This window comes from Fonsecaea pedrosoi (assembly GCF_000835455.1).
Source record: "Fonsecaea pedrosoi CBS 271.37 unplaced genomic scaffold supercont1.8, whole genome shotgun sequence".
NCBI classification, from domain to species: domain Eukaryota; kingdom Fungi; phylum Ascomycota; class Eurotiomycetes; order Chaetothyriales; family Herpotrichiellaceae; genus Fonsecaea; species Fonsecaea pedrosoi.
Window position 1 is genome coordinate 540,679 of NW_013550608.1, and position 22,417 is coordinate 563,095.

The 22,417-nt window shown below is 52.2% G+C and overlaps 9 protein-coding genes across 9 annotated transcripts; 6 read left to right on the forward strand and 3 right to left on the reverse strand.

Annotated features, from left to right (window-relative positions):
- Positions 1–922: 922 nt before the first annotated feature.
- Positions 923–3,975, forward strand: Z517_11500 (uncharacterized protein; the record flags this gene model as incomplete). Its single annotated transcript, XM_013423084.1, has 3 exons — positions 923–989; positions 1,052–1,195; positions 1,259–3,975. 3 exons carry the CDS (start codon positions 923–925, stop codon positions 3,973–3,975), a joined length of 2,928 nt encoding a protein of 975 aa, XP_013278538.1.
- Positions 3,976–4,365: 390 nt separating this feature from the next.
- Positions 4,366–6,118, forward strand: Z517_11501 (uncharacterized protein; the record flags this gene model as incomplete). Its single annotated transcript, XM_013423085.1, has 2 exons — positions 4,366–5,824; positions 5,955–6,118. 2 exons carry the CDS (start codon positions 4,366–4,368, stop codon positions 6,116–6,118), a joined length of 1,623 nt encoding a protein of 540 aa, XP_013278539.1.
- Positions 6,119–6,987: 869 nt separating this feature from the next.
- On the forward strand, positions 6,988–9,167 carry Z517_11502 (uncharacterized protein; the record flags this gene model as incomplete). Its single annotated transcript, XM_013423086.1, has 2 exons — positions 6,988–7,154; positions 7,607–9,167. 2 exons carry the CDS (start codon positions 6,988–6,990, stop codon positions 9,165–9,167), a joined length of 1,728 nt encoding a protein of 575 aa, XP_013278540.1.
- Positions 9,168–10,053: 886 nt separating this feature from the next.
- Z517_11503 (uncharacterized protein) lies at positions 10,054–11,010 on the reverse strand (the record flags this gene model as incomplete). Its single annotated transcript, XM_013423087.1, has 4 exons — positions 10,054–10,173; positions 10,228–10,540; positions 10,591–10,900; positions 10,950–11,010. 4 exons carry the CDS (start codon positions 11,008–11,010, stop codon positions 10,054–10,056), a joined length of 804 nt encoding a protein of 267 aa, XP_013278541.1.
- Positions 11,011–12,424: 1,414 nt separating this feature from the next.
- On the forward strand, positions 12,425–12,954 carry Z517_11504 (uncharacterized protein; the record flags this gene model as incomplete). The annotated part of the gene is made up of 3 exons (XM_013423088.1): positions 12,425–12,558; positions 12,685–12,750; positions 12,831–12,954. The coding sequence occupies 3 exons, from the start codon at positions 12,425–12,427 to the stop codon at positions 12,952–12,954; spliced, it is 324 nt and encodes a 107-aa protein (XP_013278542.1).
- Positions 12,955–13,359: 405 nt separating this feature from the next.
- Positions 13,360–15,450, reverse strand: Z517_11505 (uncharacterized protein; the record flags this gene model as incomplete). Its single annotated transcript, XM_013423089.1, has 2 exons — positions 13,360–13,578; positions 13,642–15,450. The coding sequence occupies 2 exons, from the start codon at positions 15,448–15,450 to the stop codon at positions 13,360–13,362; spliced, it is 2,028 nt and encodes a 675-aa protein (XP_013278543.1).
- A 418-nt stretch (positions 15,451–15,868) lies between these two features.
- On the forward strand, positions 15,869–17,737 carry Z517_11506 (uncharacterized protein; the record flags this gene model as incomplete). Its single annotated transcript, XM_013423090.1, has 4 exons — positions 15,869–15,956; positions 16,015–16,617; positions 16,670–16,935; positions 16,994–17,737. The coding sequence occupies 4 exons, from the start codon at positions 15,869–15,871 to the stop codon at positions 17,735–17,737; spliced, it is 1,701 nt and encodes a 566-aa protein (XP_013278544.1).
- Positions 17,738–17,864: 127 nt separating this feature from the next.
- Z517_11507 (uncharacterized protein) lies at positions 17,865–20,026 on the reverse strand (the record flags this gene model as incomplete). The annotated part of the gene is made up of 2 exons (XM_013423091.1): positions 17,865–18,906; positions 18,966–20,026. 2 exons carry the CDS (start codon positions 20,024–20,026, stop codon positions 17,865–17,867), a joined length of 2,103 nt encoding a protein of 700 aa, XP_013278545.1.
- A 635-nt stretch (positions 20,027–20,661) lies between these two features.
- Z517_11508 (uncharacterized protein) lies at positions 20,662–22,186 on the forward strand (the record flags this gene model as incomplete). Its single annotated transcript, XM_013423092.1, has 5 exons — positions 20,662–20,747; positions 20,798–21,014; positions 21,074–21,817; positions 21,876–21,973; positions 22,036–22,186. 5 exons carry the CDS (start codon positions 20,662–20,664, stop codon positions 22,184–22,186), a joined length of 1,296 nt encoding a protein of 431 aa, XP_013278546.1.
- Positions 22,187–22,417: the final 231 nt, after the last annotated feature.

Sequence of the window (22,417 nt, forward strand, 5' to 3'; positions counted from 1 at the left end):
AAGAAGCAGAGGGAGAATGGCTCATGGGCGAAAGCCAACTCAGCGCATGTAGACGGTGGTGGTGAGAGGTGGTGATGGATGAACAAACGTCAGATGCGGGAAAAAGTCAGGACAGACAGCAGCTTAGTGGGCGAAGTGGGAACATCCCATGTTCGATTGTTCGATTGTTCAATTGTTTGTGGTGTGGACTGCGGAGTGATCAGCTCTCGTCGTAGACGGATCACGGGTTGCCAGGCTAGCAGCTAGTTAAGCCAATTGAATGCCTCACTCTGGACTGCGCTGCGCCAGATGAAGGGAGGGGTCACTAGGCATCGAGGGCGGCGAATCATGGGCACGCCACCGCCGGTTGGGGGAGATTCCCCTGCAGGCTATCCTGGCAAGCCTGGCTTCCACAGGCTGGCTGGCTCGTTGCGCGTGTGGCCTCATTTGACCATTGTAACATTATTGAGGAGTGAAGAGAGACAATACACAGGGTGCGGTGCGGTGCGGTCAAGGGCATGCCGCAGACACTTTTGTTGTCGTCTACCCATACACCTTGCCAAAGGACGTCCAAAGACACTGAGATCCACTAAATGACAGTGTAGCCGACAAGGTGAATTGTCACATTGGTCAAACAACTCGTCGTCGGACGGCGGCATCACCCTCAGATCAGCCTGCGCAATATCAATTACTCCTACTTTTCCGTTCCACCAACCTCGTGCGACTCTCCTGACCGATCTCTTTTCACCATCTCAACCTTTCCTCACGTCCTTCAACCTGCCAGGGCACTGGAAAGCGCAATTCCTATCATGCAGCCACTTGTCACTGCGCGTCTGGTCGATCTCCCGACAACTCCACAACAACTTTTCATCGACCGTTTATTTGGGTAGCCAGGTCATTGCTGCGCTCGCATGCCTGCGTCTTGACGCCTGGTCTTCACATCATGTCCGCCTCTCTTCAACAGCGCCCGCGGGCCAACCTACAGCCCGGGGACATCCTTGTGGCCATCCGTGCGTTACATCTGCCGCTCACTTCCATGTGCAAAGACGCCTCGCTGACGGTCTCGATCTAGATGATTTCGACGCCAGAAGTGCCGATGAGTTGACGCTCCGAAAAACCGACCAGATCGAGTTGGTTGAGTTGGATGACGGCTTTGGTGATGGCTGGTACCTAGGCAAGCATCTTGGTACAAGGACGACAGGCCTATTTCCTGGTGGTATGTCGTTTTCCCACACTGGACTCTTAGTTCATTCTTCTTAAGTGATTGACATGTGCTCAGTCTATACCGCTAAGCTTCCCCCCAACTTCGCGCCTGTGGGTGCTCCAGCCGTCAAAGGCCCTCAAATCCTTGCGAAACCATCAATCGAGTCCACGAGCGAGCCACTCAAACAAGCAAACTCAACCACCGACACCTCCAGTCACCGTAGCCTCTCCTCGTCCCCAACGCCACAGTCTACTCTACCGCTACGAAGCTCTATACCCGCTTCTCCCACCCAATATATTCATCGGAGCATCAGTCAGGCACTATCAGGCAGAGCAAGTGGAGAGGATAGTCCAGTTATGAATGAAACATTAAGCGTTATAAATGAACACATTACGGACCTGAGCACGCCGCGTCAGAGTCTGTCGCCGCCACTGGCTGTGATGGAGGATTCGGAGAGCGAATACAGCAGTCACCTCGACCGAGCCTCCTATATCGCCGGCCCTGAAACCGATAGTGAGGACAATGCGCGCCCAACGGAAACTGACGTCAAGCAATGGGATGCGAAAGAGACGGCTGAGTACCTGAGAAGCCTTGGTGTTGACCCAAAGCACTGTGATATATTCGAAGAGCAGGAGATAACTGGCGATGTCTTGCTGGAGATGGACCAGTCCTTTATTCATATGAAGGAATTCGACTTTGGCCTGATGGGCCGGCGTTTGAAGACCTGGCACAAGATCAGAGACTTTCAGAATCAGGTCCGCAATGGCACAGCGTCGCGAAAAAGCAGCCTAAAGCCGAATGGGTCCAACGAGGATGTCACACGAATTCAAGCACGAGGCACCACCATATTACCACGAATACCAAGTCTGCTGGAAGAACCGGGACTATCTATCCGCCAGTCACAGCACAATCACTCGTATGCCATACCTAACTCACCGCCGTCTTCCGAACAACCCATGTCTCCGTCTTCTTTTACCCGGTCCCAGCTTGGACGGAGCACACCCCCGTCTCCTTGGAGAGCTTCGATGGCTACTGACTCTCCATCACGGCGGTCGGCCTCTTCAATACGAGAACTGAATCAGTCTCGTCGCCATTCCTCGATAGATTTCGCCAAAGCCGGAGTTCCGGAGACTGCCACGCAAGCTGCTGCCAGTCTATCCCCTCCACACAAGAAGAATGCATCTTTCGATAAAGATTGGTCCATGAGCAACGCAACCACTGCCAACACCGACGGTAGTACTCCTTCGCTCAGGCTTCATATCGGCAATCCACCGATAAGCGTTGATTTGGACGCAGATGTTGGGTTCAGCAGCGAGCTTTCTACCATCGATCTCGACCGGGGCTACTTCAGTGGGAATGAGGTCGACAACAGGAAAGCGAAGAACCTCCTCAAGAAGCGAGGAGGTATGGAAAGCGTAGGCCATTCCCGCCAATCGAGCGTACTTGATGACTCGTCCAAGGATGGTCTCGGCGTAAAACGACATTCGCGACTCAGCAGCCTTGATTCCTTCAGGGCCACCTCCTCGCTCTCCTCGGCCGCAAAAGCATATCACAGCAGATCATATAAAGGTCGGTTCCGTTCTGCGAGTGCGAGGAATCCGTCCACGCAGCGCTCTCCAATCGCACAGTCACCCACGGTGACAAATTTGGAGGATGGTGGTCTCTCGGCTCTATCGTCCCCCAAGCCTGTGAGTGGGTCGGCATCTCCTGCTACTGGAACAGCGGCAGCTCCCTGGGCATCATCAACAAAGGCGCGAAGACTGTTGGGTATCCGAGCAGCATCCGAGGCTGTTACTGGAAATGAAAAGGAAGCCGCCAGTTCTTCAAACATTACGTCCGAGGCATTGAGAGAGAGTCCTACCGCGTCACCTTCTGGCTCACAAACTCCATCCGCGACATCACGTAGCTTCGACATGGACAACACAGACACTTCTTCAAAAGGCACAGCTGAACAACTGGGCCCCTTATTGCATACGAAGACCCCCCTGCGTACCAATCCAAAGACCAAGCGACAAACGAGCGCCTACACGAGAGGTCTGCTACAAATATCCCCTGCGGAAGCACGGAAGCATTGTGATCATTACGGTTGGATGAAGAAAAGATCCAGCGGCATTGTATCCCAGTGGAAACCCAGACTGTTCATCCTACGAGGCCGGCGGCTGTCGTATTACTACTCAGAGAATGATACAGAGGAAAAAGGGATCATCGATATTTCGGGACACAAGGTCCTTGTGACTACTGCTGATCCCATTACCTCACTTCAAGTTACCATAACGGGAACAAAGCCCACACCTTCCATCAGTGCCCCCGGGTCATCGACAGAGACCTCGCCGAATGTGACGAGAAACTCGAGCGGAAGCTCCCCCTTCTATTTCAAGCTTGTCCCTCCCAAGGCGGGAGCTTCAAGAGCGGTACAATTCACAAAGCCTACTATTCATGTTTTCCAGGTTGACAACATTACTGCGGGACGGAAATGGATGGCTGAAATTCTGAAGGCCACCATCGAACATGACTTAGCAAACTTTGAGACTACAAATCGGCAAAAGACCATCAGCTTGGCGAAAGCCCGGGCAAGAAAGGAACGGCCCCCAGCGCTGAAAGGCACAGAAGACATAGTCGAGTTGGCGGAGAGACCGCCCCCGCAGGAAGAGAAGGATGAGCAAGAAAGTGGCTTGAATATCCAAGGACTGGATTTCAACGCGTCGGACATGAATCTCCAGATAGGCACAGGCCTCACGAGTGGGACAACAGCACGTCCCGAGGATGATGCGGAACGGGAAATAAAGACATGATGACAACACGAGAAGGATTTATTTATCTTACCCTGCATATAATATATTTCTCCTGGAATATGTAATGTCTGTTTGTCTGCACTCTAGGCTGTGAATGAAGCAATCGTATTACCTTGGTAGCTCTTATACAAAATAAAGAGCAGTCAGTGGTCAGCCTGATATGTGCAAGGCTGACCAACCAGGTGTCGTACATTGCGGGAGCCGCGTTGCGTTGCGCTGCGCTGCGCTTTACAACCGCGTTTCCAACTCCTCAAGTCGCGCTTGAGGGGAGAGAGACTCTCTTTCTCTCTTTGTTTCACGCGCGACTACGAACTCAAGCTTCTTAGGATTGCTCTGTTCTGTATTTTTGTTTTGGTTCTGCTCTTCAGGTCTTGTTTCCATTTGGCTTCGATGTACATATATGGACTTGCAGACAAGTTGCTGCGCCTTCTGACCCCAATTGCCATCTGCTTGACCACCTATCTCTACCTCTATCCGATTTTCCATGGTTGTGCTTTTCCGTCGAGAGATCTCTCCTCTGTCACCGCGCTCACTGAGACCCTCAACCAACATTGGTCACCTTGGCCCGACCTCGACGCGCACTCCGACCATCCACATATCCCCTTCCGACTGTTGGCTCTCGCTGATCCGCAGCTTGAAGGGGACAGCTCCCTTCCCAGGCCCGAGGATGGGTTGTTAGCTAGGCTAAGGCAGCATTGGGCGCAACTATCAACTGAAGAACCACAATATTGGCCGTCCTCTGCGTATGAGATTGTGCAGGAAGTCGTTTTCAAGAACCTGCCTGAAGCACTGCAAACCCTCCGAAAACGACTTGATCTCTTTGGAAACGACTACTATTTGGGGCACATATATAGAACACTTCATTGGTGGACAAAGCCTACCCACGTTGCCGTGCTTGGAGACCTCATCGGTAGCCAATGGGTCACGGAGGAAGAATTCGCGTGGAGAGGGTGGAGGTTCTGGAATAGAGTCTTTGCTGGTGGTCGTAAGGTGGAAGAAGACGTCACGAGCCTGTACAACCAAGAGCAAGGAGCCATTTTCGAGATGGATGATGCCAATTGGAAGTACCGAATCATCAATATCGCTGGCAATCACGACATTGGATATGCCGGGGATATTTCTCGACAGAGGATGGATCGGTTTGAAAAGGTCTTTGGGAGGGCCAATTGGGACGTCAGGTTCCGATATCCCCATCAAAGCAGCCCGAATACTTCGATCGAGACCGAGACCCGGCCATCGTTGCACCTGATTGTCTTGAACAGCCTCGTGCTAGACTCCCCTGCGCTATCAGAGGAAGTTCAGGCCGAAACTTTTGGGTATCTGAACGACCTGATCTCTCATCGTCTGCGCCCTGTTGAAGATAGCTCGTCTTTCACACTTCTGCTCACACACCTACCACTTCACAAGAAAGAAGGAGTCTGCGTCGATCCCCCCTTTTTTGACTATTGGGGTGATGACGATGGCGGCGGAGTCTATAAACCCCATGGAGTGAGAGAACAGAATCACTTGAGCGAACAGACGAGTCACAGAGGTACTTTGCAGGCGTTGTTCGGCATGAGCGGCGATATCGGAGTGCCAGCTCAAGGCAAAGGTCGCAAGGGTCTCATTCTGACTGGCCACGACCACGAGGGCTGTGATGTCTGGCATTTCATCCCCTCTGGATCGACCATGACCACATCAGCAGATGGCACTGGAGAAAATCAGCAAACCTCGTGGGACAGCTGCAAATGGCGGGACGCAAATCACCGCAATGCACATACAGGAATTCGAGAAATCACCCTCCGCAGCATGATGGGGGATTACGGGGGCAATGCAGGACTTCTCAGTGCTTGGTTCGAAGACGATGTAGGTGAATGGAGGTACCACATTCAAACGTGCGGTCTGAACATCAAGCTCTGGTGGGCCGTCCATGTTGTTGACTTGGTGGTTTTGTGCCTTTTTGGTGTTGGCCTTTGCCATCGTTTACAACATATTGTCAGGACACCTTCAGCAGAAAGACCAGTTGTCTCGGAATCAAAGTCTGAAAATCCATTCCGATGAACGACATTGCGCTGCTTTGTACTCGGCAACCTCTCTGTTCCCGGAGTCACAGAGAACGAGTGATCTCTTTGGCAAGTCTGTATGCTTCAACCACAAGAGCTAGTGCCATATAGCAGGATCGCTGGCCGAAGAGAACCAAAGTTTTTTCATCAAATTGGAAGAGGCATATCGAATATAACCTCCTCTTCCCGGTTCTACACGACTTGGTCGTCCACAATGACAATTCGTCGAGGAATATTCAAGTGGACAATTCCCTACTATGGATGGACACGTAGATGGCGTGGACGTGAATACCTCCCGGCATCGTCAATTCTGGTATTCGGCGGAGATTCTCATGCACAGACAGACTAGTCGCACTCAGCGCACGAACTCATCTGAACTTCCTGAGGCACGTGTATATACATCACGTCGGAATATATTCGCTGTCAACAGAGCCGACTGTTTTCATGTCTGAAGCCTGGTGGAACTCGATTTCCTGCAATGGCTATCAATAAAGCGATCACTTCCAATTGTCTTAAGGAGGCCAAATCGGCCACAGTCCCTCGGTGGTGTGGGAAACAATATGAATAGGATCATTTGGAAGTGCCATATCACCAAGAGCCACAGATGGACAGGACGATTGGGGGAGCACGAATTGAGTTCAGGACAACAAGAGTTTTACAAGAATGAACGAAGCATTTGGTCTCGTCCACACTTTGTCAACACCCTCAAGGTCGTCGACGGGCTCAATGATCGTGTCCATCAACCTATCGAACAGCAAGCGCAGTGATACAGAGATACTTCAGTGAGAAATGTTTGAGGTATAAATTCACACCACTTGTCAGCATGGTGACACCCTGTTGAATCTACATTGATGGTCTGTGAATAGACCTGATCGAATCATGTCCTTCTAGATACCTCGTCCACACATACTTCTTCCCTTCCCTTCCTTGTATATCCTTCACCACTGAAATTGAGCTGAGACTGAGCAAGATGGTGTTCTTGATTGTTTTCGAAACTGCACTTCCTCGCCCACTCTCCTTCCAATGGGGTCATGATATCTATGAGGCCTGTCCAGCTTGTGTCCGTGCTCACGAGCTCAGAACCTGCGATGGCGAGACCAAAGTCACCTTTGAGATTTGTCAGAAGCACAAAGACATGTAAGTTCAAAGTGTCTTCGGAGTGGAGGTGCGTGATGGCGGAGATTCCCCCTCGTCCACGCGCTTATCATTCTGTCTTTGTGCTTGTTTATCGGCAATGTTTGAGTTGGTCACTTATGACGGGGAGACTGACACCAGGATCGTCTTGACGGGACTCAGAGTGTGGCATTTACGTACTCAATCCTGCTACTGATGAGCCTGTGGCCGTCATCCCATGGTGAACGTGGGTTATGGTGAAGATCGGCATGAATCTCTGTGAAGCCCATTGAGACGCCTTGCAAAATCGACTGTTCAAACCCTTGGCTTTGAAGCCATAGACACCACTTCTAGCTGACGTCTCGCACTCTTGTGAAACTTGATACCCATGCTCTGTCCCTCCCTGTCCTTGCAATGCATACAAGAGTCAAGTAAGAGTCAGAGAGAGGAGCTAATCTTTGTGGTTGCGAGTCCAGAACCGAATCCACCGCATTAGATGAAGCCATTCTGAAAGAGCTCCGTACACTGGTCCACCCGTTGTACTCGCCTGTGCCGACGTTCCCCACAGTCACGAGCACAATCACAGTCAAGTCAAGAGAAGACCTGCGCAAGGAGGTCAAGGTAACCACGGTGACCGAGAACACTACAGTCACCCGAACTCCCACAAAGAAAGGGCATACCACAGAGGCTGGCAGGAAGCATCACATTCCGGGCGAAAGTGCTTCGAGCAGGGTACGTGAGTTGGGTCTGCCGCAGCCCAAAATCACATATGCCCACGGCGGCGGGTGTATCTACTCGGACGAACCGGACCTGGTGTTCAAGCCGAGGACGGCGGTGGTCGAGACGGACCAGCACGCGCGAGAGAGGCTGAGAAACATCGCCGCTCTGCTGGACAGCGGCATCGGTCGCAACCTAGGGCCCGAGCTCGACACCGACCCGGACGCGGACATGCATGCTCTGTTGGGCGAGGATACTGTTCTAGATCTGGGCAGGTACCAATCTACTTCCAGTTTGCCGCCCAGCGACTTCACCGACGGCCAGTCTACTACTCCGGCGGCTCTTGTGCGACGCATGATCAATGCCGCTGCTTACGATGAGGCCCGCGCCATCCTCTCCGCCGAGAAGGAGCGCTTGGAGGAATGTCTCGCCACCAGCTCCTTAGCCAAGGCGCTGTACTTCAAGCGATGCAATGGGCAGTGGGTCAATGCCGTGGGCGATGTGCTTGTGGTCGATGGTAGTGACAAGGGCAACGGTCATAACCACAGCTCAGGAGGTGAGGAGCCTGGAAACAGCAGAGGACAAGACCTCGCGGGCGACGAGGCTGGGGGTTGTAGCAAGGTGAAGGGGAAGAAAGAAAAGAAGAAAGAGGGCGCAGCAGTATCCAAGGATGGCCAGCTCCGAGGTACTCATGATACTCGCCCTGTCTTACCTGTCCTGCCCCAGGGTCCCCTCGCCGAGGAAGTCCTCGAGACAACCTCATCGCCGCTAGCCAGGACTTTTACGCCGAGCATGACACCCGGCAGCAGCACAGGAACCGCAAGCGTTTCCTGCCGATCCCACGGGAGTCCTGGTTCATCCTCACGCAGCAGCGGTGGCAGCGACAGCGACACCGGTGACGACGGCGACATCGGTCCGTTGAAAGCCACGGCCTGTGCCACGACCACGACCGAAAGGGTCGAAGAACCCAGGACTACCGACCCAGCCACGTCGTCTGGATATGGCTATGGCTATGGCTATGGCGTCCCCTCCAGCCGCCAGCGCGATGATACCACCACGCCGAATCCTATTCTCCCAGGCGCTCGCGCCTTGCTTTCGTCTTGTTCGTCGCCTCGTATACACTCATCCTCATCCTCCGCTTTCGCTGGGATTCAGACCTATTTGCCCCATCCTTACGACACCCCGTCCACCCCATCGTTCGGATACAACATGCTCCAGAGTCGCGAACAGCTCGTCCGCGCCGGCCAATGCACCGACGAGGACCTCTGCATGACCTGCTGGGGGTATAACCGCTTATTCAAGGGCGAGCACACAGCCTGAGGCGGGAATACATAAGGAAGTAGCTCGCATAGGTTGCATAGGTTGCAGGGCGCAAGCACAAAGTCGCCGAAAAGGCGATGTACGTCGCGGGACTGAGTGCAGCTGAGGAAGGAAGACCTTGGGGGTTGAGTGATGATGGTGGTGGTGGTGGTGATGGTGATGCTTCCGAGACGAAGACGGAGTGGACACGTGGAAGAGTAAAAAGAAAAGGGGAAAACAGCACGAGTCACAAGTCACAAACACCGTGAACCATCGATTCAATGCAAGTTGCTGCAGAGAGCGTATTTCTCAGTTGGGGGGTTCTGGATTTCCATAGTTTTTTTGGGCTGCATTCACTTTCGAAGGCTCTGGCTCGACACTTTGTCACTATCTATATCAGCCGATCTAATATCATCGATCGCACAGAATTTTGCTCAGCTACGGATTCTTTTACAGTTAATCGGCGTGAACCGCGACAATGCCAGTGACGATCCTGCCCAAGACCATCGCCTCGTACCAAAATCAGATACTGCAGCTAGACAACTAGAACAAGCAGACAATATCGAACCAGTGAGAACGAAACCCACAATGTTACGCATATGGAGAAACAATGATCCGATCACATATTGTTATTCTTCTCCTGTGTCCTTGGGTCTAAAAAAAGTACCTAAAGCACCTACTCTTCCATCGCAGGATTGTTGGTAGTCGCACAGCCGCCGCAGATTCTCTTGTCTGCCATAGTCCATCTGCAAAAAGGCCGTCGGTGATAAAGGGATGGTGATATCAGTGGGAGGATGATAAGTGGGAAAGATTGTAGCAAGTGATGCTGCCGCCCAGCCCTTCCTTGTTGTCTGCTCGCGGGATATCTTTGCCAACGGACATCATGGCCAGTAATGCCATGTTCCATCTATTCAGCCTTCTCTGCGCTGGCCTCCGCTGCAGGTGCCGCCTCGGACTCCTTGGGGGCTTCGCTTGACTGAGCAGCTGGTGCCTCCTGAGGCTCGGCCTCGGAAGAGGTCCAGAGAGTCTAAAACCGTGTTAGCGGGAGAAAGGTACGGTTTCGGGTGTACTAGTGACTCACCAAGTTGTCTCTCAACAGTTGCATGATCAACGTGGAATCCTTGTAGCTCTCTTCGCTCAGGGTGTCGAGTTCAGCGATAGCATCGTCGAATGCCTGCTTGGCGAGGTGGCAGGCTTGGTCGGGGGAGTTCAAGATCTCGTAGTAGAAGACAGAGAAGTTCAGGGCAAGACCCAGTCGGATGGGGTGAGTGGGCGCAAGGTCAGTCTGGGCGACTTCGGTAGCAGCCTTGTAGGCCTCGAGAGACTTGTCCGCAGATTCCTTTCGCTTTTCGGCAGTAGCGAATTCAGCAAGGTAGCGGTGGTAGTCGCCCTTCCTATTCAACAGGTCAGACTTGCTACAGCCAATAGGGAAACGTCGGCTTACATCTTGTGATAGAATACCTTGGATTCACCGGTTTGAGCAGATGGAATCAGGTGCTTGTCGAGGACATCAAGGATATCTTCACAGATCTTGGAGAGTTCCTTCTCGATGTTTTGGCGGTATTCCTTGATCAGTTTGACCTGGGCTTCGTTGCCTTTCGATTCCTCCTTTTGTTCGATGGAGGTCACGATTCTCCAAGAAGCACGCCGAGCACCAATGACGTTCTTGTAGGCAACGGATAGGAGATTTCGCTCCTCGACGGAGAGCTCTTGGTCTGCAGAGGCAACGACCTTCATGTTCTCAACCATCTCTGCTCCAGGCATTAGCTGAGGACAGACTAGAGTGGGGAAGGATAACATTACCCTCATATCGCTCCGCTTGCTCCGCAAGCTTTGCTAAGTAGACTGACTCCTCTACACCCATTTTTGATGTTCGACACAACGAAGTGATTCAAAAAGGAAAGGAGACCTGCGGATGGTGGTTGATTAGCGAAGTCATCCAACGCAAACAAATGCGTAAACATTAATTAATAGGCCCGGACGGTGGTAAGGAGAGGAACAAGGGGTGGTTTTTGATGTTGCGATTAGAGATAATGGACAAAAGACAAATTCCTTCTGTTTCCGCCGCCATCGAAGCTGTGCAAAACTGAGATGGTGGATGGACAGTTCAGGAGCGGAAATTGACGTCAATGAGGCCATTCTGTTGGGATCGCATGCGGACAACGCGGTCAAAGGGTGAGGGACATGCATCAAGACACTCGCGCGAAGCCAGGGCACGCCCCTACATCCAGCTGAAGCTCGAGCGACCAGAGGCGCAGTTGAAGGTAGTCCCGTGCAAGTGCTAGAAGACGTGGGGTACGTGTGTAGACCGCTGGAGAAGGAGGTGACGATGCTGGGGGTGGCAGCTTACCCTTGGAAGAAAATAGTGAGGTCGATGGAATTCGCACAGGTCACGATTTGAGAGATCGAGCAAGATTGCAGGTGATCCGAGAGGCAGAGAGAGAGGGTGGTGGTGATTGCAAAAAGGTGTTGTTGTATGGAAGAAAGAAAGAGACGAAGGAGAGTGTGCGCAAGCCTGCAGGTGTCGCCTACAGTTAGTGAAAAAGGTAGCCGCAGGGAGTGGGAGGAACAGGGTGGGAGGCACTACTTGGTGGAAACTGGGCTGGCGACTGGAGAATGGGCAGGCCCCAAACAGGGCGTCAGGAGCGAAGGGGGAGGGAACCCAGGAGAGAATCACAAGCCAGAGAGGCTTGGCCCCGATTAAGGTGCAGGGGCCACACCAAGGCCCATCAGTCATCTGGGCCACTGTCTGGTGCTGCTGCCACTGACATAACATGCCGCTGCTTGATTCTCCTGCATTCAAATTTCCTTCCCAGCCTCACTTGTTTCATCGACACGCATTGACAGTTCGGATGGAGATTTGATTGCCTGACACAAATCCGCGCATCAAAGTCCTTGAACTTTGTCTCTCGAGGTGGCTTCCCCCTGTCGCATGCCCTTGAACTGCTAATAAGCGCCCTTTGCCGCTTTTACGGTATTCTTCGGACACTGATGAAAAATACATCACGTGCTTATTGCTGCCATCAGCTGGAAACTTCGCTCCTCCGTAGGGTTCAGTGCTCAACCATACGGTGAGGTACTACTCTGGTCGGCTTCTCCGTGCTATCGTCGTCATTTTGTCATTTTGCTCCACAGCTGCTAGCCCGTCATCTACCAAGCAGAGTCAAGCTCCTCAAATCAAGCCCGCTCGGCTTCAACATCAACTGCTACTTCCTACATCTAGCAACCGTACTCCCTCAATCAATCTGATCCTCAATCCACCCTTGCCATCCGTGAAAATGCTACGAACACAAGCCGTAAAGCTCGCAAGAGCTTCTGCGGCTCCCTCAATCCGTCGGTCGTTCTCCATCACTGCCATGCGAGCTTCCGAAGGAGATACTGGTGGACTCAGATCTGGTGGATCTGCTGCTGGGTAAGTTATTGTTATTGTTTTTCTGCTTGATCTCTGAGCTCTGAGTTCCTCGGTCCCTTTGGGGGGGCAGACGTGCAAACACGAACCATCAACGCCCCTGCTAACACCTTGTTTAATGTAAAACAGTGATGCCTTCACCAGACGCGAGCAAGCCAGCGAAACTAAGTTCATCAGAGAAAAAGAGATGGAGAGGTACGTGCTGACACCCAACATCAATACCAATGAGGGGAAGAGATATAGTGACTAACCTATGGCTACATTTGAAATAACAGCTTGAGAAAATTGAAGGAGAAACTCGCTCAACAACGGAAGCATCTCGATGAACTGGATGAGCATATTCAAGAGCTGGAGCGGGACGCTGGTGGTGAAGATCCTCAACATACGAAGGGCAACTAAATGTATTCGGCATCTTCGACCTCTAAATTGACACTGGGCGCTCAGCACCCATGAACAGAGGGCGACGACGATGCTGGCAAGAAAGTCTGGAGGATGGCGCCAAAATACAGAGCAATGGAATTACTATTCGGTAGCTCAAAGGAGAAGCATGAATCTACGGCTGTACAGAAGTTCGGCTGCCTTTCTGGCAATATCATATGTCTTCACTCCCACATTGAACGAGAGTCCAATTTCCCCAGTTCGAACTCGTGAATATCTGATCGGTCAGGTCTTACAAAACTTCCCAATTTTTTGGCCGAGGTGTCCGTCACCCCTACCCTAGAATCTCAAAGTACCAAAAGCACCCTTCATTGGAGAATGCCACCTGATTTGCTGGCAGAGACACTGATTAAATCCATTTCCATCTCATAATCTCCTCCCCATATAACTCCGATAGAAATCCTGGACGGCTGCACCAGTGTTGCTTCCATCGGTTGTCAAAGATGACTTGTAGCCAGTCAGATAACCTAGTTGGCCTGCCGCCTTTTGTGCCCCTGCAACTTTCTCTTGTAAAACCTGAGTTCCTTGATCGATAGCTTGGAGCTGTATCAGGTGCGAATTGAGGATCTTGACGATCTGTGTGATCTGCCACAGGCTTGTTAGCTCTAACACTCCACAAAATCGATATTGGAGGTCAGTTCTGCTTACTGGTTCATCCCCCTTTCCGCCCCTGCTCAGGCTCGCATTTGCCGCATTGACTTCATCGACCATACTTGCCAGATCTCTCTCCATCTCCTCTAGTCTCTCGCCCAACTTCTCCGCAAGTTTGTACGTCCTCTCCCTCTCTTGGTCCGGTCCGCCCATCTCACTAGGAGTAGAAGAATCTTTGGCAAGCATCTCATCCACATCGCTCTCGTATTTGCTTAACCAAGACTCCAACTCCGCTTGTGAGTTCTCAATAGCGGCAAGTTGCATGTCCACACTCATAGTCTGCCTTTCGCATGTTCGAGCGCGCACGTACAGTTTATCGATCTTTGATGAGTTGTCAACAATCAGTTGATCCCACCGCGCAATGGTCTCTGCGTAGTCCTTGAACTCTTTTGAATAACGGGACATGTCAGTTGCCCAGCGGGTAAGGATCTCGTCCATGGTTTTATTACGAAGACGGGACTGAGCCGGCGGGATTGGACCCGTTGTTGATGTCTGGCCGCCAATAGTGCCTTGAAATGGGTTCGGCGCAGTGATGGTCCCAGCTGTCGGAGCAGACGTCGTTGTAGCGGCAGCTGGTTGTGAAGTTGATGGTGCTGCCGGTTTGGGGAACGAGAAAGCGCTAGGTGCAGGGGCCGATGTAGTAGCAGGCTGTGTTGTCGCCGTCGCTGTCGCCGGCTTGCCAAAGAAAGGGCTTGCCGCAGGGGCAGAAGTGCTGGCAGGCTGAGATGTCGTCGCGGTAGCTGGAGCCCCAAAAGAAAACAGGTTTGCGGTAGTTGCGGGTGCAGTCGTGGTGGCTGAAGTGGTTACTGGAGCCGAGCTGGGAGTTCCACCAAGGTTGAACCCTGGGAAGAGAGGCTTTGAGGTAGGAGCAGGCGTGGCTGCGCCTGAAGCCTGTGTTGCAGAAGGCTGCCCGAATGATGGAAAACTCGGCTTAGCGGCTGGCCCAGAAGCGTCCGTAGCTGCTGGTTTCCCGAAAAGACTCTGTGTGGTGCCTGAAATGGGAGCAGCAGATAGTTGCGAGGTTGCCGGTGCTGAAGTATTCGTTGCGTTGGAGTTAGGCTGCCCAAGCGAAAAGGCCTTCTGTTCGGGAGCAGAAGCAGCAGTCAATGACGGGGTTACGTTGGACGTGGACGCAGCTGGTTTTGGGAAAGAAAACCCGCCAGATAGACCACCAAAGAGGTTTGTGGAAGTCGACGAGGCCGCCGTGGTAGGGTTACCAAGCGAAAATGTAGGCTTGGACGCATCTTCAGTTGGCTTTGCGCCAAAAATGCCCGGGCCTGCACCAGCACCGCCTGTACTTGCGCCAAAGGCTGAGCTGGCCGGAGGAGGTCCAGCTGGAGTGGTCGAAGTCGTACCGAGACCGAATGGCTTGTTGGTAGCAGGGGTTGTAGAGCCAAACAAAGATGGGCCGGATGTTGCTGGCGTAGATGACTTGTCTGGCGTGCCAAACCCTCCAAATCCTCCAAAGGCTGGCTTGGTGGTATCACTGCTGTCCGTCTTCGACCCGAAGAGGTTCTTGGGCGCAGAATTGAGCAAACCGCCACTCTGCTGTCCGAAGGGGTTGAAGGAAGCAGGCTTGTTATCTTTTGCACCACCAGTAGCCAAAAACCCTTGCTGCTGAGTAGATGTTGTAGGCGCGGTAGTTGGTGAGTTGAACCCGCCAAAACTGAAAGACCCCGTGTTTGCTGTCGATGTTGGTGCACTTCCAAAGAGACCTCCTCCCGATGATGCTGATGTATTGGAAGTTGCAAATGGCGACTGCCCACTTCCACCGCTTGTAGAAGGCGGGTTAAAATTGAAAGCCATCTTCGCGAAACGAGGAAAGGGATTTCCAAAGTATGAGCTCTGAGGAATCTAGGGACAGGGCATCGCAGGAGATCAAGCGTGGAACGGTGGAGGAGGCACTGGGCGTAGCTGAGAGCAGATGAATTGTTTTGTGAATGCTCAAAGATTGGTGTCGGCAGAAGGGTGCAGTTGGCGAGGTATGAACAGGACGCGCCTAGGCGCGGAGCAAAAAGTTTGGTGTAGACGCAGTGGTTCGCGGAGTTGGTGCCCAAAATGGAAACCGACGCCAATGCTGGCCTGCGCCTTGAACCAACTGCATGCCTCTTCATTCTGACCATTCCACCCTTTCCACCTCTACCTTCTTCTCACCCAGCCTTCTGTTCCGTGGAATTTGACGTTGAAATCGAGAGATAGGCAGACCCTTTGTCCAGACACAAGGATGTCTAGACCATCATCGTCGAGAGACAGTCTGCACCTTGAGCCTCCTAGGAAGAGTGTCGAGTTAGAGGATCCCGGCGCTCATGAGTGTATGAAAACCTCCCGATTTCTGATTCACGCCATTCCAAGCACTAATATCGACTACAGTATCGTCAGAAGGCGAAGATGAACACTTCTCGGATGCCTCAGAAGGCCAGAAAAGACCCTCTCGGCCAGTAACTCCTGCATCCCCGATTCCGAAGACACGCATTGAGAAGGTCGACGATGAGCCACGATATGGCGAAGTTCCCGGCACGCCTGCATACGAGAAACGAGTCCTTGATGCTGTACCTGACGAGGTCGAGATTGTCCAAGAAGGTCGCCTCAGTAAACGCTCTTCTCAACTACTGGAACCACCCACCACTCCTGGTGGTACTCTCATACCTCGGACTGTGGTTGAGCTTCTAGACCCAGAGTCTCCCAGTTACGGCGAAGTCCCAAAGACTTCGGCCTACATACAGAGGCAGATGGATGCAGTTCCCGACGTCATTTTGAAGAATCCCGAGCCTGGGAGGTTACACCATTACACCGATGAGGAGGGAGGAGAAGGAGAAGGATCTTCCTCTTCTCCCAATGTTCCAGTGCCGGCAACTATCGTTACCCGAGTTGATAGTTTTCCCGCCCACGGCGAAGTTCCAGGCACAGAAGCCCATAAAAAGCGAACGCTTGATGCCTCTCCAGATATCACCGAGAAGAAGGGCCACGGAGCAGGTAAATCCAGTGAATGAACCAGCCTTTTAGGAGGACCATTGACCTGATTCAGGGTCACCCATCCTCAACAGATCTTTGAACGCCACAAGACGGAGGTCCACTTCACACGACGACGACGACGACGATGACGACAATGATGGCAACGACCGTAATGACAACGACTTCGGAGACGATTTCGATGATTTTGAAGAAGGCGCACAAGCTGGGGCAGAGGATGACTTTGGGGACTTTGACGATGGCTTTGAAGAACCTGAAACTATCGAGTCGCCACCTCTTGTATCTACTTCACAATCAAGTTCCATACCAGCCACTGCATTCGTGAGTTTCCCATATTCGTTCCTGCCGTCTAATGTGCTGATAGACCTTTCAACTGCAGCCCCTGGTTGAGTCTGTTGCGCTTTCATCAATACCAGATTTTCTCGCTGCGGCACAAATGCACTTAGATGCCATGTTCCCTGCCACTACGACTGACTACTCCTCTCAAATTCCACCACAACAACCGATCTCGGATTCCTCACCTATCTTCCCCTCGGAGCGGTCACGTTCACTCTGGAAGCAACTGATCACACCACCCCCTCTCCAACCACCCAATTGGACGCAATCACGAATCCGGCGACTGTTCCTGGTCAGTCTTGGGGTACCAGTTGACCTGGATGAAATTCTACCGCCAAGCAAGCAGAAGAAGCTTGTTTTACCAGACATCAATTTAGAACCCTCGTCACGCAGGTCGGAGGGGGATAAGGCAACAGGATCTCTAGCACGTCTCAAGGCGCAAGCTGGGGCAAATGACTCGTCTGCCTCGATCGACAGCTCACAATCAGGTGCCGCCAAAGAAGGCCAAAGAGTACCTCGCTCAAGGAAACCAAAAGGACCCCCTCCGCCGCCTGAGCTAGACCTAGCAGCTGTTCGACGCCTCTGCGCCACCACCGAAGAAAAGCTTGAAGGCTTAACTGACGAAGAGTTACAGAGCCACGTGGAGGAATTAAACGAGCTGACAGCAAGGACAAGTGAAGTCTTGGAGTACTGGTTAAAACGAAGGGATGGTTTGGTAAAGGAAAAGGAAGCATTTGAAGGTGTCATCGAGAATCTAGTCAGGCATGCCAGGAGGGTGAGGAAATAACCCTTCTTCTACACAGTACAAAGGTGTATAACATGTCCAATAAAATACACTATCTTCGAGTGGAGAGCTCTTGTCTAGGAAAAGCGAAGTATCGAAGAGATCCTGTGCTAGCAGCTTGAGAACGCACTCACATTCTCGAATCAAGGTCGGAAAAGAGGCTGTCCCAGCTTGGCATCCCCATCTTGGGACCCAACTCGACGTACTCCTTCCAGATCTCGTCGAAGTCGGACAGGTAGTGCTGACTGATGTCTTCAGAGCCCCAGGTGCTATCATAGGGTGGGGGTGCTTGTTGTCCACCAGGATCCAGAGGTATAGGAGGTTGAACAAGCTGCTGGGCCGACGGCTCACTGGCAGCACGAGGCGCAGGGAGGTCAGACGCCTGCAAGTGAACCTTGTGCTTTCTGAGCACGTCAAGGAGGGATTCGAGAAACTCGTGCGCCATCCCCGACTGAGATTTGGCCTCTTCCAGCATCCGGCATGCTTCCGCGACTTCGGCCTTGCGGGCGGCGTCGTCTTCCCCTTCGGCAGCCTCGTTGAAACACAGGTCCATTACCAGAACAATGGTCGCCATGAAGATGTGGTAGACGACACCAGTATTCTTCGCGACTACGGCCATAAAACTGCCCGGTTCATCCAGACGAATGAGTGTCTTCATCCGAATGACTGCACGGGCCGACTTCAGCGATATGTGCCGAGAGTAGTCATAATGGCGCTGCACGGCGCGGCGGATGAGAAAGGGCTGGTGAAGTTTACACCGTCTGGTATGTCCGATCATTCCCAATGTGAGACGCTGTACTTGCATCCGTGGGTATCGACGCATGACCGGTTCACTTTCTCGAATATGGTGTTCGTCGATTTTGAAGAATGAGGGTAACTCCTGAAGGAACGACTCGAATTTCCTGTCAAGTCTGACGACATCTTGATAGTTGACTGTCCCCAGCTCTAGGCTGGACAGCGGCATCAAGTCGACGACGCTGCGGCAGATGTCGGCGAGCTTGATCCTCTGGATATAGTATGACATGATGGTCGGCTCCGACAAGGGTTTGTCTATGGGAACAGTGCCCTCTCGCAGATCCTCGTCGTTGACGTTCATCGGCTTATTCACGCGAATATGTCGCGGCTGAACGAAGTATGTCCCCTCTTGAGGACCTCCACTGAGACCGAGAAACCTTCGAGACACGTGTGAGCAGTTTAAGGGAGGGAACGCGCTCGAGAAGCAGGTACATACCAATCGGTTGCCACAACATGCCACCAGACCCTTCGTTTTATTTCGGTCTCCAATACGGCCCGCTGGCTCCCAGCACTGCCCGGTGCATCGGTCTTGTGCAACGAGAGATCGCGTGCCATTATGACGGCACCGGCGAACAAATGACGGGCTCTGGTTGAAAATCCTTCGCTATGGAACAGAAGAAAGCCGAGGATGATGGCAGCCTGGACATCCTCCAACTGGCTTGGGGTCGTGCGACGAGAAGACTCTATTACTTCCAGCGTGGTGTTGATCCAGAGGGAGGACGCTTGGGCCACGTCAGAGGCCGAAAACGACGGCTCGATGTCTCCCAAGAAGTACATGGCAAGGTTGGAAGAACTTGCCAAGATGCTCAACAAGAGTGCAAGTTCAGAGGGAAGGATAGGGAGACCTTGCTCTAGGTTGGCATAGAGATTTTGCATCATGTTGCGGACAGTCGGCACGTGGATGACATGTTGGAGATCGTCGATATGTTGGAAATAGTGGTCCAGCAAAAGCGATGCTTCAGCCCTCGGGGGAAGACAAAGACAGTTTGAGGTTGACTGGGAATGGAACGTTTTAGCGGCTTCGAGGGATATTTGGCGTATGGACACCATGCGGATGTCATGGCCTCGTGGTAATACCCATGGTACGGGCCCAACACCAGTCCCTTCTAAGTTTTGAACTGCTTGTTCGTATTCCGAAGCCGGTGAAAGGCAGGCAAGGCTCGGAGAGGGAATCGTTCTCGAAAGAGCCACAGACGATGATGTTTCAGGGCCGGTGCCTGTCGTCTCCTTGATGGGTGTTCTTCCAATGACAATGTCCTCGAGTCGTCTCAACCGCGCAAGAACAGACTGGTCATTCGGATCGTCCACCAACGCGGGTGGACGGCGGCCAGGTGACACGAATTTACCGTCGCAGGCAAGCCCTCTTGATGCACAGTTCGAACATGGGTGCTGCCTGTTGCATTTCAGCTTTTTCGATCTGCAGAACTGGCAAGATATGGGTTCTTGCCGAGGCCTTTTCGAGGGATTTGAAGGCACAGGTGCACCCGAAGAGAACATTCTTCCCGTCTGCGTCTGCGAGGCTTGATAGGACGGTCAACAGACAGGATGACCTTATACCGCGGACATTCCAGGGGCCATGTATGGAAGGGCCTTGTATAGAATACCTGGCTAAATGCGGGATGAATATTGCGTTATTGATGAAGTCTCAGGACAATCTAGTTGCAAACTTCTGCCGACTGCATCGTGAAGAAGGTGAGACAGGTTCGAATTTGGCCATGCCGAAAGGGAACGTCTGTGCTAGCTGCACTCCTTGCTTCTATTGGTCAAAGCGTGAGAGTCATGGGCCACTTTCATGGTATTAGCCAATAGAAATCAACGTGGAAGCTGATAGCGCTGCACTAGGAAACTCCGTGGAAGGTCCGGATCCACTACGGCCACTCTGGATACATCAAATTCTCGTGCGTTGTGTCCATCCCTTCAGCCACAGGTTGCAACAAATTGTCTTGTACTCGACAATTTAGCACTATGCTACGTCCCACTGTTCCAACCGAGAGACACAATGTATTGGATACCCAGCTCCATGGACTCTCCATCTTGCTCGAGATTGAAGACCCTGATAAAAGGCCGTGTTCTCTTTCAAGTCGCCGACGGGGATTTTCGATCCTGCGAACCGCCTCTTTGACTCTTCCAACATGGCACAAGACTCGAAACTAAGTATGGCTTCAGACTCCGAGAAGCTTGAGCCTCGTCAGCCTCAAAATGAGACCCGCGAATTCAAGTTAGTACTCTTCACCGTTCAAATGACGCTCGTTAACATTCCTCGCACAGCACCAGGTCGGTTCTCACTATCGTTGGCGCGGCCTTGTCAGCCTTCTGCACGGTCGGCTTCCTCAATGCGTTCGGCCTCTTTATAGACTACTACCGGAATCATCAATTGGCCGACAAGTCCGAGTTTGACATATCCTGGATTGGATCCTTCTCCACATTTGTGTTCTTCCTCGCCGCAGCTCCAGCAGGCCTTTTGGTAGATCGCATGGGTCCCACGGTACGTACCATCCAGACGGGTTCGTACACCATCAGATCTGCTCAGCTAATTTGGTATAGATTCTCCTTATCATTGGAAGCACAGCGACCCTCCTTGCCATGTTCATGATCTCCCTGTGTCATGAGTATTACCAATTCTTCCTCGCACAAGGACTTCTCCTGGGCATAGGGCAGGCCTTTCTCATCTGTCCTGTCTTTGCCATGGTTAGCCGTCACTTTAACAAGAACCGCGGACTGGCGACCGGCTTCACGATCGCAGGCTCCTCCTTGGGTGGGGTTATCTGGCCCATAATGGTGGATCAACTTCTATATAAACACGGCATCAGTTTCGGTTGGACCATCCGCATCATTGCTTTCACGATGCTTCCGCTCGTGGCAGTTACCTGCATCACTGTCCGTCCGCCAGCATCAGAAAAGACCTCGAGCGAAGAGAATGTCCAAGCCGCGCAGGAAAAGCAATCAAAGAAAACAGACTTGTCGATTCTCAAGAGTCGCGTGTTTCTCACATTTTGTCTTGGGATAGGGATATACTACCTGGGAATGTTCTCCCCTTTCTTCTTCGTGACAACCTACGCCGTCAGCCTCGGTCTATCCACCAGTTTCGCCTTCTACCTGGTTTCCATCCTCAACGCTGCCTCATTTTTCGGGAGAATTTCGGCTGGTTGGGCCGCTGACAAGTATGGACACTTCAACATGTGCTCACTAGCGGCGATGACATCTGCAGTGGTTGCATATTGCTGGACGGCTACCCAGTCGCCGGCAGGTCTTGTGGTGTGGAGCTTGGCTTATGGGTTCTGTTCTGGTGTAAGTTGGTCTTGCCTGAAGAAGACGTCAAGTGTTACTAACAACTATGCTACCCCAGTCCATCCTGAGTCTCCAGGTGTCGTGTGGAACGAAACTGGCCGCGCCCGAAGCCTATGGTACCGCTGTTGGGATGATTATGGGAATTGTCTCCTTGACGTAAGTTTGGTGTCTTTATGCGTTCCCTCCAGGATTCGACAGCTGACGTTCCCTATCACCAGCGGACTCTTCGGCTCCCCCATCAGTGGCCAATTGATCAAGTCCGGTTACCTTTCCCTTTCAATGTATGCTGGAAGTGCACTAGTGGTTGGGGGCATATTTATTTGTCTTGCACGACTTCAGATCTCGCGGAAGCTGCTGGCTATTGTCTGAGTGTTGTAAACCGTGCTAATCCGGGTTGAGTGTTCAAAGATTTCTCGGTGGTATAGAAATGAACGGTGTGGTGGAGTGTACGAGAGATATTAGAAATGTATTATAGCTTAGATGAGTATACTTCTCGCCTCACAGATAGAAATACGCGCACAATTGATCGCCAGTGCAGGCAAGGCTGTGCTTGACCTTTTTAGGTTAGTGGATTCTCCAATAAAACCAGCAGGACCTGGA